The sequence below is a fragment of the Pogona vitticeps genome, chromosome 6 (assembly GCF_051106095.1).
Source record: "Pogona vitticeps strain Pit_001003342236 chromosome 6, PviZW2.1, whole genome shotgun sequence".
NCBI lineage: Eukaryota > Metazoa > Chordata > Lepidosauria > Squamata > Agamidae > Pogona > Pogona vitticeps.
This window is the reverse complement of record NC_135788.1, coordinates 112,892,655-112,910,224: the sequence shown is the minus strand read 5'-3', so window position 1 is coordinate 112,910,224 and position 17,570 is coordinate 112,892,655. Positions and strand designations below refer to the sequence as shown.

The following is a 17,570-nucleotide window of genomic DNA, read 5'->3' as shown; positions in this document are numbered from 1 at the left end:
CTTTGATCTGATACCTAAATCACCCAGCTGTCCAGCCAGTATGTTTATCATGGTTTCATTCCTGATTCCACTAAATATGAGTTAGCAAAATTTCCTCTTGCATTTCTCTTCTGTTCTCTTAAACGCCATAATAAACTCAACTGAAGCTAATGGTTGTTGCGGGTTTTTCAGGCTCTTTGGCCGTGTTCTGATGGTTGTTCTTCCTAACATTTCGCCAGTCTCTGTGGCCAGCATCTTCAGAGGACAGCACTCTGTGCTCTGGTGTGGTTTGCTTGGGAGTGGTGTATTTATGGCTGTGAGATAAAACGTTAGGAAGAACAACCTACAGAACACAGCCCAAAAAACCCACAACAACCATTAGATCCCGGCCGTGAAAGCCATCGTGAATACATTCAACTGAAACTGCTGGCTCAAACCTAGTGAATCAATTCTAAACATAGTACAGAATGAATTTTAGAAGAAACTCAAAAGGGAACTCTTTACTTCGTGGCATCTAAGGTAAAGGTAAAGGTTCCCCTTAACAATTTTGTCCAGTCACATCCGACTCTAGGGCGCAGTGCTCATCCCCGTTTCCAAGGCATAGAGCCAGCGTTTTGTCCAAAGACAATCTTCCGTGGTCACGTGGCCAGCACAACTAGACACGGAACGCTGTTACCTTCTCACCATGGTGGTACCTATTTATCTACTCACATTTCCATGCTTTCGAACTGCTAGGTTGGCAGGAGCTGGGACAAGCGACGGGAGCTCACTCCATCGTGTAGATTCAGTCTTACGACTGCAGGTCTTCTGACCTTCCAGCACAGAGGCTTCTGTGGTTTCCCCACAGCACCACCACATCCCTGGTGACATCTACTTAGCTCTTAAACCGTACCTGTGGTATACTGTAGACATTTAAAATGTTGGCCATCTGCATGGAGGTTCCGGAGGTGAGACCACCAATGACAGCCAGGGCTTTCTCCATCATGCCACAGTTGTAATTGAGGGGTTTTCCTTTTGCCACATGCAAAAAATCCACAGTGGTCCTAAAGGCTCTCCAAGAATCAAAAGCATTGTCATAAATCCTGGAAGCCAGTGTGGTATTTGGTAACAGTTCAGCATTCTTGTTGATCTCATGGAGAGCAAAAGCAAAGGCCAAGATGTGCTGGTAGTTTTTAGGCATCAGACTGCAAAGACATTTAAAACCCTTTTAAACTTGACTTCAGAGAATCAAATATGTTACAGTTTCTATTGTGATTTGCTCATCTAAGTAAGCCAGATATTCCACACAAACCATGGAAAATCTTAGTCAAACTCAGGATGCATTGTACCCTAAAGCAACAGGAGTCGAGAAATAAGATGTCAACATGGCAGCACCAAAACCATCTAATGCTAAGCTTAGTCATAATGTAGGGACTGATTTAAGCCGTGAAAAATCTAATGTGTATTCCCCTTATGAGGTCCCTTGGGCTTCAAGGCCATGTTCATTTCTGTTAAGTAAGTCTTTTGAATAACATCTGGGAATCCATTTTACCAGCAGTTTAACAGTAGTACCCTGAAATATCATCTTCATTGGGCATTCATTCTTTTCCTAATGGAGCTTGCTAGGTAGTCGTGAAGATATGATGTGCCTCCAGACTGCAAGCCTTTATGTAGAAGTGATTTCAATGCATGCCTTCTTCTTAAGCCACCAGAGCTTCTCCTCTCTTTTCATCTCTTCAGTGACCTAAGGGAGAATATCTTTCTACAGTGGTGCCCCGCATAGCGAGGTTAATCCGTTCCGGATTAACCTTTGCTATGGGAAAACATCGTAAAACGGATCAAAAACCCCAATTGGAACGCATTAAACAAAGTTTAATGCATTCCAATTGGCCCAAAACTCACCGTTCTCCAATGTTTTCCCTTGTTCCAGCGGCCATCTTGGGTGTACTGGTGGCCATTTTGAGCATCCCGGCGGCCATTTTGGGTGTACCAGTGGCCATTTTTTTGTTCCGGCGGCCATCTTGGGTGTACCAGCTGCCATTTTTTTTTTGTTCCGGCGGCCATCTTGGGTGTACCGGCACCCATTTTTTGTGTTCCGGTGTCCATTTTGGAGTCGCAGAACAGCTGCTCCCCCATCGTAATGTGAGCGTGCCCTCGCATTAGCGATGGGGAAATCCGCATCGCAATGCGGATTCATCGTTCAACGGTGCACTCGTCATACAAGGCACCACTGTATTTTCCTTCTCAACCTTTCAACTCATCTTCTGGCTGATGTTCATCTCTCCAGCCTCTCTTCCACCCAGTTATGTAACTCTTTTGTTAAAGTAGCTTTGTCCCCAAAGATTGCAAGATAAGGGGAAAGAAATGAAACACCTGAAGTATTTTTAACAACTCCAAAATTCAGCTGATGCATAATAATAATAAAACATTTTAGACAATGAAGGAGTATTCCATTTTCTTCTCTCAAAAATGAGTATCTTGTCCCTGCCACAAAGCTTCCTTGTGGGGCACAGGGATTGAGACCAAAGTGATTTTACTGAAGACCTGGTTTGATCTCAACCTCATGATGGTTCTCTTTCTATAATAACAGATGTGGGATATTTGTTTGCAAGTACATTGTTTAAATTTAGGACCATATTAAAGTATAATAGAATATCTGCTCTTTATTTTGTGATGTTACAAAGCATCATTAGGTTCACTATGTATTTCTAAACAAAAAGAAAATGATAAAGATCCAAGTGGAAGAAGGAGGCTGGATCTGTGTTTGTGTAAGCTGACTTTGTATCCTGCTCAAGCTCGACCTAGACAACTACTTTCAGCTGAGTCAGGCCAATGGTTGATCAAGAGTAGCAAGAATGATTGGAGAGCTCAGAAAACACTCCCTCCAATGCAAACTGTGTTTTAAAGAGAGAGTGGGGGGGGGGAGAGAGAGGAGAGGTTTTCTGCCCATTGAAGTTGGTGCATTTTGCTTAGCAAACCATGAATTTTGATGCTGAACATTGTCCATTATTCTGGGCCACGGTCACCAATCCAAACATAAAAAAGAGCCACTTCTGGTTGAAAGGTCTAGATAATCCTAAACAGGAACCAAGTAGTAGACTTTTTGATTTCTCTACTTTTGAAGAGGGGAAAACATTTTTAAATAGATCTGCCTATAGATTTTGAACAATAAACTTACTGGCAGAAATTTTGTTAGGAGCAACAGTCTCCGTGGAACACTATCCTCTAGATCACTATCTTCTCCAGCCATTTGATTCTAAGCCTTCTTCACAATTGATAGATAACGGCTCCCTCAGATCGTCTTTGTAAAGGGAAAAGACACTTAATCTCTTAGGAATGTCTGGGCCCATGGACTAGAGGAATTTTAAAATCTCCTTTCCTAAGCATGCTTAGTAGCATGATGAAAGCACCTCATGAAATTATCAAAAGAAATGTCCTTCCCAAGGGTGGGCTAAATGAGGTGGCATCTACAAGAGAAGGAGCTTCAGTGCTGTTGTCACCCAAAGAATGGGGCAGAATTTCCCATTTTTATTCACTGCGCGTTAGTCAACCAGCTGAAATTTTCCAGGAGGAATTTACCAGAAGACAATCAGCAAAGTAAGGTCAATTATACTATAGTTTGTCTATAGTCGTGTTTGTTTGTTTGTTTGACTGACTGACTGACTGATTGATTGATTGATCTACTGCCCCATTAGTGCAAGCATTACTCTGGGTTGTTTACAGGTTAAAACCGAAAACCCCACAAAACCCCACATAACAAAATGCATTCAACAATATGGCGATGCAGAAGAGGGGGGGGCATTAACATTAAGCAACACTGGAGGCATTCAAGAGAAAATTAGACCACCATTTGTCAGATCTGCTTTGATTTGAATTGCTGCATTGAGCAGGGGATTGGACTCTATGGCCTTACAAGCCCCTTACAATTCCATTATTCTATGATTCTATGGTTAACATTAACAGCATCTGGGAGAATCAGTTGTTGAAGGAAGCTTGGACTAATTCTGTTTTCACCAATTTCCCAAACATAAGGAAGGAACCTGACGTATCTCAGTTGGTAACATACAGTGGTGCCTCGCTTAGCGATCACTCCGTTGAGCGATGAAATCACTTAGCGATGAGGTTTTGGCCATCGCCAGAGCGATCGCTTAGTGATGGCCCCATGGGGAAAAATTGCTTTGCGATGATCGCGGGGAAGCAATTGCCACAAAGGCCCCATTTTCGCACAGCTGATCGGCAGTTCCAAAATGGCCGCCGGAAAAACAAAATGGCGAATGCTGTTTTGCCTCGCTTTAGAGGCACCCAAAATGGCTGCCGCTATGGAGGATCTTCACATAAGGTCAGTTTTCAAGCCCAGAGGAACGCATTAAACGTGTTTTAATGCGTTTCTATTGGCTTTTTATTTTCGCTTACCGGTGAAATCCCTTAGTGATGTTTTTTCCCGAACGGATTAACATTGCTAAGTGAGGCAGCACTGTATTCCAGAAACTGAGGGCCACCACTGAAAAGGCCTAATTCCTAGCTATTGCCTTTTGGGTCTTCTGGGGTTTGGCCACTTATAGCAACATTCTTTAATTTCTTCCCTCATGTATGCATGTATTAAAAGGAAACAAGTCATTTGCAAGTAGTTTTTATTAGAAAGATGTGAAGGAGAGTGACTTTTGAGTTACACAACTTCTGCCTGTGCTGATGGTTAGGACGCTGGTGCGGACGATGACTGAAATGACTGTATGGCTGTGAAAGTTCATAGCGTTGTGTTGGTAAATGGAAAATCCTTTGAAATTCAAGTTGCTGCAGGGGAACATGTTCTGAGAGAGTTTGGGGTTTGAAAGGGAAAGAGTGGAAAGGATGTCATAAAAGCAGCACCTGCCTGTGAATTTCTTCTTGCAACTGGAAGAATTGCTGAAACAATCTATAAAACGCAACTTAAATCCAACTTCTACCTAGAATTCAGGAGTATTAATAATAACGTCACGCTGTCCTGATAATTCCAATTTACGTCAGTCCTTTCTAGGATTTTCTAGATAGAGAGTACTCAGAGGTGGCTTCCCAGTCCCTTCTTTTGGGACGATGAAGCTTGCACAAGGCTACAAAGGTTGGCTCCCAAATTCTGGCTCTGGCTACCTAAATCATTGCGCTGTCCAGCCAGTGCATTCAGAGTATCGGGGGAAGAGATATTTTGACACAAGCCAACCAAATTGGCAGATCTCACACTCATGTATGAGCCGCAATGCAATTAAGGTTTGGATTTTTTTACTTCTCCAAATGTTGTAGTACAGTTCTCCAATCAAAACTATGTACAAGATTATGTACATTGGAGAAATGAGAGTGCTAAACAGGAAACGCTAGGGGTAATGCCTGCAAAAATGTGTATTTTAGGGTGAGATGCACACATTAATATTTATCAATTGCTGTGCATATGAAAACACATGCAAAATCTTGTGCAGTTTTGTTTTTAAGACACACACACAAATTGCTGCAGAAATAGAGGAGGAGGACTTTGTGCTTGAAAACACATGAACAGACCTAGAAAATCCTATGGAAAGGTGACCTCATTCAAAACAGCAAACCATACTGAGATCATGAAGATCTTTCACTCAGTTGTTTGAGTTCTAGGTTAGGAAATGATTCATCTATACCATGTGATTATATAAATGCATAATTCAATAAAACGAAGACCAGTACTTGTAAGGGATTTCCATAGCTAATATTGCAAAGGTGATTTGCATTATGTGGTAAGTTTTGTCTTGCAGGACTGGTTGTACAACAATTACCTAACTGGTTGCACAACCAATCATGCGACACAAACCTCACGAGGTATTACAGCTGCCTAAGCAAATTTAATGAGCAGAAATTCCTGAAAGGACAGTGGCCAGAGAATTATAATCCACAGCACAATTTACAGTTTGTTGTTGTTTAGTCGTTTAGTCATGTCCAAATCTTTGTGACCCCATTGACCAGAGCACGCCAGGCCCCCCAGTCTTCCACTGCCTCCCGGAGTTGGGTCAAATTCATGTTGGTTGCTTCGATGACACTGTCCAACCGTCTCATCCTCTGTCGTCCCCTTCTCCTCTTGCCTTCATATTTCCCCAACATTAGGGTCTTTTCCAGGGAGTCTTTTCTTCTCATGAGATGGCCAAAGTATTGGAGCCTCAGCTTCAGGATCCGTCCTTCCAGTGAGCACACGGGGTTGATTTCCTGCAAAATGGATAGGTTTGTTCTCTTCGCAGTCCAGGGGACTCTCAAGAGCCTCCTCCAGCACCACAATTCAAAGGCATCAATTCTTCGGCGGTCAGCTTTCTTTATGGTCATGCTCTCACTTCCATATTTCGCTACTGGAAAAACCATAGCTTTGAGTATGTGGACCTTTGTCAGCAAGGTGATGTCTCTGCTTTTTAAGATTCTGTCTAGGTTTGTCAGCACCTTCCTCCTAAGAAGTAGGCATCTATTAATTTCGTGGCTGCTGTCACTCTCTGCAGTGATCATGGAGGCCAAGAAAGTAAAATCCGTCACTGCCTCTATATCTTCCCCTTCTATTTGCCAGGAGGTGATGGGACCAGTAGCCATGATCTTAGATTTTTTAATGTTGAGCTTCAGACCATTTTGTGCAGTCTCCTCTTTCACCCTCATTAAGAGATTCTTTAATTCCTCCTCACTTTCTGCCATCAGAGTGGTATCATTTGCGTATCTGAGGTTGTTGATATTTCTTCTGGCAATCTTAATTCCGGTTTGGGATTCCTCCAGTCCAGCCTTTTGCACAATGTATTCTGCATATAAATTAAATAAGCCCCGGGACAATGTACAGCCTTGTCATATTCCTTTCCCAGTTTTGAACCAATCAGTTGTTCCATATCCAGTTCGTTGCTTTCTGTCCCACATATAGGTTTCACAGTAGATAGATAAGGTGGTCAGGCACTCCCATTTCTTTAAGGCTCGCCATAGTTTGCTGTGGTCCACACAGTCAAAGGCTTTTGCCTAGTCAATGAAGCAGAAGTAGATGTTTTTCTGGAACTCTCTGGCTTTCTCCATAATCCAGTGCATGTTAGCAATTTGGTCTCTAGTTCCTCTGCCCCTTCGAAATCCAGCTTGTACTTCTGGGAGTTCTCGGTCCACGTACCGCTGAAGCCTCCCTTGTAGGATTTTGAGCATAACCTTGCTAGCGTGGGAAATGAGTGCACTTGTGTGGTATTCGGAGCATTCTTTGGCACTGCCCTTCTTTGGGATTGGGATGTAGACTGATCTTTTCCAGTCCTCTGGCCACTGCTGAGTTTTCCAAACTTACTGGCATATTGAGTGTAGCACCTTAACAGCATCATCTTTCAAGATTTTAAATAGTTCAACTGGAATGCCATCACCTGCACTGGCCTTGTTGCTAGCCATGCTTTCTAAGGCCCACTCCAGAATGTCTGGCTCAAGGTCAGCAACCACACAATCTGGGTTGTCTCGGACATCCAGATCTTTCTGGTATATTTCCTCTGTGTATTCTTGCCACCTCTTCTTGATGTCTTCTGCTTCTGTTAGGTCCCTGCCATTTTTGTCCTTTATCATGTCCATCTTTGCACAAAATATTCCTTTAATATCTCCAGTTTTCTTGAACAGAACTCTGGTTTTTCCCTTTCTATTGGTATTTTCCTCTATTTCTTTGCACTGCTCATTTAAGAAGACCCTCTTGTCTCTCCTTGCTATTCTTTGGAAGGCTGCATTCAATTTTGTATAACTTTCCCTATCTCCCTTGCATTTGGTTTCCCTTCTCTTCTCTGCTATTTGTAAGACCTCGTTGGACAGCCACTTTGCTTTCCTGCATTTCTTTTTCTTTGGGAAGTTTTTTTGTTTCTGCCTTCTGTACAATGTTACGAGCCTCCATCCAAAGTTATCCAGGCACTCTGTCCACCAGATCTAGTTCCTTAAATCTGTTCTTCACTTCCACTGTGTATTCATAAGGGATTTGGTTTAGATTATACCTGACTAGCCCAGTGGTTTTTCATACTTTCTAGAAGAAGAAGAAGAAGAAGAAGAAGAAGAAGAAGAAGAAGAAGAAGAAGAAGAAGAAGAAGAAGAATGCATGGTAAGGAGAGAGTTTTGAGAGTTTTCAGGACACCCGTCCAATCCTTGATCAACAGTACTAGTGGCCTCAGCTGAAGGCAGCTGTCAAGGCACTTGGCCAAGATCCAGAGGCAACATTGAGGTCCCCCAGTCTCCTTCTTCCCAGTAGTCTTAGAGAAATTCTTCTTTATTCAAGAATTCAGGCCAATGGCCAGGAGGCTGATGTCTCCCTCTGCAGTTTTCAACAAAGTTTTCAGACTCCAAGATAACTGTCTAAAAGAAAAACATCAAGACATATTTTGAGGCTTGATTATCATCCTTACAATTATTACAATAGCTTTGTGCAGTCCCTCTGCTCTTAAGGTCCAATGAGGAATACAGAAGCCTGCCTTCAAAACAACAACAAGAAGAAAAGGATGGAAAACATCTCATTTATTCACTGATATGTTCCCCTCACAATATAAAGGACCCTGTGCTAAAAGCTCAGACCATCTCAGTCACAAAATCTGAGGGACAGAAACTGTGCCAGTCCCAGGTCTACTGTGTCTTCCACTGGGACTGATAAAGCTTACTGATGGTGAGTGTAAGAAGTCATGCATGAGGTCCAACGGAGACTTAGCCAGACGTTTGTCAGCAATTCCTCTGATTTTCTTGCCACTGCAAGTGCTCCTACAGCACTGGTGCTGCAGCCGCAGATTCAGCTCCCCCAGGTGTGATTGGCAGCCAAGACCCCAGATGCCTTCAGATAATTCAAATGAGTTTGTCATTGGTGGATTTGTAACCATAAGTCTTGCCAACTTCGTCCTGGAGACATTTATGAAACGCCCACAACCACTCTGGGTTACTTAGTAAGTACGTCTTTATCTTCTGTTGTTATTGTAAAGAAATATGATGTTGATCCAGGAACACTTCATAACATACAAATTCTATCTCACTTCCCTTGCTATAGAAATAAAAATACAGCCAATGCCTTCATTGTTTTGCTAGACAGAATCTAAAATGTTCTCAAAAAATAACAAGGACTGGCAGCCTCAGTGACATTATCAGTGAAATATTCATTTTGTTATTCATTGCTTAAATCAGTACCTTCACTGTAACAAAGAATACAATTGTATGATTTTGATGCTCCTATGTATATCCTTCTATTCATATGGTGGGCAAATACTTTACCCTTTATCTATTCTTTGAGGTCACCATGTAAGCAGATTTTGAAATGTCTTTGCAGTATGATACCGAAAAACTATCAGCACATCTTGGCCATGGCTTTTGCCATCCACGAGATCAACCAGAATGATGAACTGCTACCAAATATCACCTTGGGTTACAAGATTTATGACAATAGCTTTGATTCCTGGACAGCCACTCATAATACTCTGCATCTTCTGTTCCGGAAGAAAGGAAACCCCCTCAATTACAACTGTGGAAAGACAAAGAAAGTCCCGGCTGTCATTGGTGGGCTCACCTCCCAAAATTCCATGCAGATGGCCCACATTCTAAGCATCTACAACATACCACAGGTATGGTTTTAGAATTGAGTACATGCAACCATGTGGAGAAACTAGCCTGATAATATTCCCTGAGTTTCTTCCACAACCTGCTTAAGAGATTCTGCCAAATTTAGAGTCCATAGCATGAAATGACTTTTTAGGAGGCTTAATTCCAAGAGAAATCTTGCTATATTATATTCAGTGGGATTAAGAATTAAACATGTACGCACTGAGAGACAGCAGAAGATATGGTATCAAATCCTCATTAAGTCCTAGAATGGTGTTCTTAGAGAGTGTTCAAAATCACACAGAAAGCATCATTTAGCCCTTATTTCACAAAGGAATCACACTTTGTTATCATGGCAGTGCTAACTTCTTGAAAACCCTGTTAAGATTGCCAGAACAACAACAAAATCTAAAGTTAGGTCAAGTTATGTTGGGGGAAAAGTGAGAAGGGTTTCTTAGTTTAAAATATATTGCATGGTCTTCAATTAGGTCAGCTACGGCTCTTTTGAAGAAGCCCTGAGTGACAACATTCAGTTCCCATTCTTGTATCGGATGACCCCCAATGAAGAACTACAATATGCCGGGATTGTTTCCCTACTCCAGTATTTTGGATGGAATTGGGTTGGTCTCATTGTTCCGGACGATGACAATGGGGAAACGTTCCTGAGAACTTTGACACCAAAGCTGTATGAGAGTCATATTTGCATCGCTTGGACCATGTTGATCCCACGAGTATCTGTGCACTTACCGACTGAACTGCTACTTCAAAAAGTGAGACCCATTCTGTCGACTTTCCGACTGACTGAAATCAATGTGGTTCTTGTGCATGGAGACAAACAGTCTTTGGAGGCATTATCCCTCACTCTATTGTACTTTGAACAGTTTGAGAGACCACCACAAAGCAGAGTGTGGGTGACGACGGCTCAGTGGGATTACACATCTTTACCAACCGGGATAAAACTGGCCTCAGAGTCACTCAATGGAACCTTGTCATTTGCCCTCCACACCAATGTGGTGCCAGGATTTCAGGACTTTCTGAAGAACATCAATCCATTTCACTCAAACATTTATTTGATTCCTGAGTTCTGGGGCGCAGTATTCATCTGCTCATTCCCAATGCATGACCTGAATTATTATGCAAACAACTGCACCGGGCAGGAGAAGCTTGCAGGTCTTCCTGGATCTGTCTTTGAAATGGGAATGACTGGCCACAGCTACAGTGTCTACAATGCTGTTTATTTCGTAGCACACGCCTTGCATGCCTTTTATTCCTTGAGAGCCCAACAGAAAGGAAGGAGAGATGGAGACAAGCAGGATCCTTGGAATATTCATCCATGGCAGGTAATTACATGAATAATCAAGTTTCGTCGTCGTTTAGTCGTTTAGTCATGTCCGACTCTTCGTGACCCCATGGACCAGAGCACGCCAGCCCCCCCTATCCTCCACCGCCTCCCGGAGTTGTGTTGGTTGCTTCGCAGACACTGTCCAGCCATCTCATCCTCGGTTGTCCCCTTCTCCTCTTGCCGTCACACTTTCCCAACATCAGGGTCTTTTCCAGGGAGTCTTTTCTTCTCATGAGATGGCCAAAGTATTGGAGCTTCGGCTTCAGGATCTGTCCTTCCAGTGAGCACTCAGGGTTGATTTCCTTTAGAATTGATAGGTTTGTTCTCCTTGCAGTCCAGGGGACTCTCAAGAGCCTCCTCCAGCACCACAATTCAAAGGCATCAATTGTTCCGCGTTCTGCTTTCTTTATGGTCCATCTCTCACATCCAAACATCACGACAGGAAAAACCATAGCTTTGACTATTCGGATATTCATTGGCAAGGTGATGTCTCTGCTTTTTAAGATGCTGTCTAGGTTTGTCATCGCTTTCCTCCCCAGAAACAGGTGTCTTTTAATTTTGTGGCTGCTGTCTCCATCTGCAGAGATCATGGAGCCCAAGAATGTAAAATCTGTCACTGCCTCCACAATCTTCCCCTTCTATTTGCCAGGAGGTGATGGGACCAGTGGCCATGATCTTAGTTTTTTTGATGTTGAGTTTCAGACCATTTTTTGCACTCTCCTCTTTCACCCTCATTACAAAGTTCTTTAATTACTCCTCACTTTCTGCCATCAGAGTGGTATCATCTGCATATCTGAGATTGCTGATATTTCTTCCGGCAATCTTAATTCCAGTTTGGGATTCCTCCAGTCCAGCCTTCCGCATGATGTATTCTGCATATAAGTTGAATAAGCTGGGGGACAGTATACAGCCTTGTCGTACTCCTTTCCCAATTTCCAGTTCTAACTGTTGCTTCCTGTCCCACATATGGGTTTCACAGTAGATAGATAAGGTGGTCAGGCACTCCCATTTCTTTAAGAACTTGCCATAGTTTGTTGTGGTCCACACAGTCAAAGGCTTTTGCCTAGTCAATGAAGCAGAAGTAGATATTTTTCTGGAACTCTCTGGCTTTCTCCATAATCCAGCACAAGTTAACAATTTGGTCTCGAGTTCCTCTGCCTCTTTGGAATCGAGCTTGTACTTCTGGGAGTTCTCGGTCCACATCCTGCTGAAGCCTACCTTGGAGGATTTTGAGCATAACCTTGCTAGCGTGTGAAATGAGTGCAATTGTGCGGTAGTTGGAGCATTCTTTGGCACTGCCTTTCTTTGGGATTGGGATGTAGACTGATCTTTTCCAATCCTCTGGCCACTGTTGGGTTTTCCAAACTTGCTGGCATATTGAATGTAGCACCTTAACAGCATCATCTTTCAAGATTTTAAATAGTTCATCTGGAATGCCATCACCTCCACTGGCCTTTCTAAGGCCCACTTGACTTTGCTCTCCATGGGCCAAGTTTAGGATCATATAAATAGCTAGGTAGACCAAAAAGCAGTAGGCCCTCCAGTTTTGGGGAACAGGATAGAAAAGTGAGGTCTTGCCTCATTACTCAAAGGGGAGAAAGAAAAAGATGGACTTCATGGAATGATCCAACTTTATCCTACAGTCTCTTAAGCTGAGGGCTATCACTGCTGAGTGATGAACGGAATGAAAAATGAAGTCATTAGTACACAAGTGCATATTTTTTGGCCATCCATTTCAATATATCTGTGTTTTTCCGCCCTCCTCAAGGAAGCTGATCTTCACCTTTTCTACTCTCACAAGATTAAGAGAATGTTTTTTACACTTCAGTACATCGCCCATTGTGGTTTGCCTGGAACCTTTCTGAATGTCTGGACTGTACAGAGCTTTGACATGTTTCTCTCTGACTAAAAGTGTAAATCTTTTCTTCCTCTAATACAGCTTCACTCAGTTCTAAAAACTCTCCATTTTAACAATAATGCTGGGGAAGAAATATTTTTGGACGAGAAGCAGGAACTGGCAGCTGGATTTGACATCAACAACTTCATCTTTCCCAAAGGGTCCTTCCAGAAAGTCCAGGTTGGACACGTGGACCCCCTGGCCCTTGAAGGCAAACAATTCACTATCAATGGGAGTGCCATTGTGTGGAATCAGAAGTTCCATCAGGTGGGGATGCTTATTCCTAGCAACAATGAACTGATTTAGCTGCACCTATTGAGACTGAGCTAGGCGTCAGCTGTATTTTGTTCCATGAGGAAAGGGCCTTGTGTAGGCAAATATTTCTCCCCTGCTGTGCTTGTTCAATCCTTGAAATGCTTAGGGACTTACAGAAAATGATGACTCCCCTAAAAACTCAGAATCATTCAGATCCAGCAGTGTTAAGTGTTGTTGCCATCTCCCTAACATCCTTTAACCTATTCCATGCCAAACCTACCACTTCAGGGAAACCATAGGAGTATTTTGGCAACCATGATGTAGATATTATACTTTCTTTCTTTCTTTCTTTCTTTCTTTCTTTCTTTCTTTCTTTCTTTCTTTCTTTCTTTCTTTCTTTCTTTCTTTCTTTCTTTCTTTCTTTCTAGCCCGCCCATCTAGTCATATTGACTAATCATGGCAGGTAATAAGATAACATAACTCACAATTGTTTCGTGATCGACTGAGAAATAGTTATCAAATAAAAGAGGAAGCACATAAATTCTGTTATTTTATTTTCTTTCATCTCTGTTTGTGAATGATAATGAGTAGAAGAGGAAATCCCATATACCATCCTAACTTTGGTGCCAACACAATTCTGGATGGCTTTGCTGATTGAAGCCTGTCATTGTTTTTCCTGCCAGGTGATGCAAGTAATATCAAGAATTCCCTGTGTCACAAAATCTGATTTCTGGAGGTTCCTCTCTAAACACTCAGTCACACTACCCTAGTCTAATACACATAAGCATAGGGTCAGCATAGTTCTAAAGGATTCACTTCCAGGCACTGCAAAACAGGACAGCAAGTGAGCATAGCACCTCCTCAGAGGTAAGCTAAGCCAACTAAAGAAACCTCTAAATTCCCTTGAAGACATTAAATGTCCCATTTCAGATGGTCTGCCAATCAAGCTTTAAGTTCCTTTGTTCATGAAGAGAAGAATTTTTTGTGCCCCCTCCCTTTACACAGCTGAGATCATTTCCCAATTAATGCAGTACCAAGGAACAAACTGACTTTGCCTTCTAGGCTGGCCTCACGAGAGATAAAGTTCAGGTGTTACTCCCTCCTTCTACCTGGGCAGACACTGACTGCCACAATGCTTGCCAGCTTTTCCCAGACACTCACAGAGAAGACTGATTTTTCCAGATAGGTTCCATATATCCTCCAACTGCTCAGATTCTGTATATTCTAGAATTTTGAATCATGTATAGAAAAGCTAATTTCTCACATTCCTTCATAAGGATTGAGTCTCCTGGTTCATTCAAATTCAGGTGTAATATTGGGGGAGTGTAGGAATGTTTTGGAAAACAAAGTGGATTTGTAAAAAGTACTTTTCCAACCTCCTCCAAATTTGGCACAGATCAAATCCAAACTATCAGCAATCATTTAGCAACACATAGACGATGTTCAAGATTCTCCTGAATGCAAAGGACTTGTTCGGAATGTCCCCTCCTATCAAAAAGGGCTAACAGAATGTTGATTTGAATCACTATGGAATGTTAAAGATACACTTCTTGTGTGCCTGTAATATCTCTGATTCCATATAGGAAATTTAAGTTTCTCCTCTATAAATATTTCGGCCCAATTATATTTGTGTCAACACTCTATTACCATAGAATAGAACTTCCTGTATAATTAGTTTTTGGAGGGATTTTATTCAATGTTTTAATTTCTATCATCACTGAATTTTAGTTTATGTTTATTTGATGTTCTGATTGTTAGCTACTCAAAGTATTGTCCAGGCCACTAAGTGCACAGCGTAAAGATTGAAATATAGGAAATGAAATGAAATCCTGTCACAGAACTTTATATCACTGATTTTGAATCTTGTGATCAATCACAGCTGTTTTGGGGGTTATTAAGAGATATTTATTCCCCTCACTACAAGGTTCCAGTGATCTAGAATAATCCCCTTCATTCTAGGGAGGCCTTTGATAGCCACAGAATGCAGGTGAAGGGGACTCTTTAATATCTGAAAGTGGCAACCACCAACTTTAGCAACAATGGGATTCCTGGCCAGTATATTGTGATCACTGTCGTTTGTCATAGTGGTGGTGGTGGTGTATGTCTTTACCTGGAAGCTCAAAAGCATCTGTAAAGCTTTGTCAGTCGTAACCAAATGTGGCACCTTCTAAACACCTTTCTTTCTCATTGGAAGGTGCCCAGATCCACCTGTGTTGAGAGTTGCCGTCCTGGGCACAGCATGTTTGTCCAGCCAGGGAAACAAGTGTGTTGCTATGACTGTGTGGAATGCCCCGAAGGGAGGATTTCAAACCAGATGGGTAAGTGAAGGATTGTAGAGTTTTGTAGACTTTCAGGTGAAGGTCCCTCTCCCTCTTCTCCTGACACCAAAACAGGAATGCATTCCTTGAATCCAAAGAACATTCTGAAAAAGAAATCAAGGCTACTATTTAAAAACTGAATGGAAGTTCTTGTTTTCTTTACAATTTTTTTTTGTCAATTGAAGATGAAAATGAAAATGTTTTTGCATTCTGCAAACAGTAGGACCTTTCTTTCTTTTCTCCAGATGCAGCCCAATGTGAGCAGTGCCCTGAAGACCACTATCCAAACCAGAACAAAAATTGGTGTATTCCTAAAGGAATAAGTTACCTATCTTATGGTGAACCATTGGGAGCACTTCTGGTGTCTTTTGCTCTCCTCCTTAGTGGGAACACATTTGTGGTGATGGGAATATTTCTTCTCTACCACCACACTCCCATCGTCAAGGCCAATAACTGGGGAATCACCTGTGCTCTCCTCTCTTCTCTACTCCTCTGTTTTCTCTGTTCCTTCCTCTTCATTGGGTGGCCTGGGAAGATAACCTGCCTTCTGAGACAGATGGTGTTTGGCGTTATCTTTTCTGTGTCCGTCACTTGTGTCTTAGCCAAAACCTTGACTGTGATTTTGGCCTTCATGGCTGCCAAGCCTGGAAGCCAGATGAGGAGATGGCTTGGGAACAGACTTGCTCTCTCAGTCATCATCTTCCCCTCCCTGATTCAAACTGCCATCTGCATTCTATGGTTGGCCACTTCTCCCCCATTTCCAGAATCTGACATGCATTCCCAGAGCGACACCATCACACTTCAATGCAACCAAGGTTCAGATTTCATGTTCTACCTTGTCCTGGGCTTTATGGGGCTGTTGGCCATCATCAGCTTCACAGTGGCTTTCTTTGCTCGGAAGTTGCCCAACTCATTTAACGAAGCCAAGCTGATCACTTTCAGCATGTTGGTCTTCTGCAGCATATGGGTGTCATTTGTGCCAGCCTACCTTGGCACCAAAGGGAAATACACAGTGGCTGTGGAGGTCTTCTCCATCTTGACCTCTAGTGGTGGGTTGTTGGGTTTCCTCTTCTTCCCGAAATGCTACATCATGATTTTCAGGCCTGAACTAAACACCCGAGAGCAATTAGTAAGCAGAAGAAGTGCCAGTAATTTAGGGGTCAGGAATGCCAGTCTCTGAGTATACAGTACAGCTAAGAAGGAGATGAAGCTCTGTCAAGAATTAGAAGCAGAAAAGAGATTTTTATTCAGTCCATATTTTTTATTTATTTAAAATATTTTTGCCACACTTTACTCCTTATAAAACGAAATCATTATACGAAAATGTTTGAAGTGAAAAAGGTCTTTCTTTCTTTCTTTCTTTCTTTCTTTCTTTCTTTCTTTCTTTCTTTCTTTCTTTCTTTCTTTCTTTCTTTCTTTCTTTCTTTCTTTCTTACTTACTTACTTACTTACTTACTTACTTACTTACTTACTTACTTACTTACTTACTTACTTACTTACTTACTTACTTACTTACTTACTTACTTGTAGCCTCAAAAGGGTCATCATAAGTCAGAATTGACTTGACAGCACATCACAGTGATGATGTCGATAATGATGAGGATGAGGATGATACCAACCAATTAGTGTCACGCACTACTCTGGGCAATTTACAATCAAAGGAAATTCACTGCATGATATAATAACAGTTCATCAGTTCAACAAAAATTATCAGAATATAATCTAATAAATTTAGCATAAAACCTAAAAGCTAAACCTAAACAATGGCAGGACAGGTGGCATAAATGTGTCATGGCTCAAGGAAGAATGTCCTTAAAAGATTCTGTGAGCAGCTTTCTCATCAGCATCCTCTCAAAAACTGGGTGGGAGAGGGCATGGCACAACAAATTCCCTAAAGATGCTGCCACAATGGTGCCCAGAAGCGGCCCCCCTAACAGGGCACAGCGGAAGAAGAAAATGGAGACAGACTCCAAGGAGTGAATGACCAGAATGAGCAAACAGGGAAACCCAACAAGGGTTTGGCAGCAGAGGTTTCTGGGTATAGTATTACTATATGTGAGGAACTTAACCGGCATCCTTCAAGGCAGACAAGACAAAAGAACGAGTGCTCACAGATAAAGAGAAAAAAGGGAAAGGGTAACAGAGATTAGGGAGGAAAGAGGCACTCTTCTGATGATGCAATGCCTGGGGGAAACACAGTGTACACTAGCAGCAAGTGCAAACTGGTTGCACGATTGGAAGAAAAAGTGAAAGAACAAGAGTA

General features: G+C 42.1%; 1 protein-coding gene and 1 long non-coding RNA gene across 2 annotated transcripts in view; one reads left to right on the top strand and one right to left on the bottom strand.

Annotated features, from left to right (window-relative positions):
* The window catches only part of LOC144583411 (uncharacterized), a 409,702-nt gene that overhangs the window by 160,086 nt on the left and 232,046 nt on the right, over positions 1-17,570 (bottom strand). The window lies entirely within an intron of this gene.
* Positions 7,896-16,811, top strand: LOC140701341 (vomeronasal type-2 receptor 26). Its single transcript, XM_072976922.2, has 6 exons — positions 7,896-8,023; positions 9,227-9,518; positions 9,984-10,835; positions 12,777-13,001; positions 15,184-15,307; positions 15,553-16,811. The coding sequence occupies exons 2-6, from the start codon at positions 9,228-9,230 to the stop codon at positions 16,485-16,487; spliced, it is 2,427 nt and encodes an 808-aa protein (XP_072833023.2). The 5' UTR covers positions 7,896-8,023; position 9,227; the 3' UTR covers positions 16,488-16,811.

Coding starts and splice junctions, on each gene's coding strand:
- LOC140701341 (XM_072976922.2), top strand. CDS start 9,228: ATGATACCGAAAAACTATCAGCACATCTTGGCCATGGCTTTTGCCATC. Junction 9,519..9,983: donor GCATCTACAACATACCACAG/GTATGGTTTTAG, acceptor GTCTTCAATTAG/GTCAGCTACGGCTCTTTTGA. Junction 15,308..15,552: donor GAGGATTTCAAACCAGATGG/GTAAGTGAAGGA, acceptor TCTTTTCTCCAG/ATGCAGCCCAATGTGAGCAG.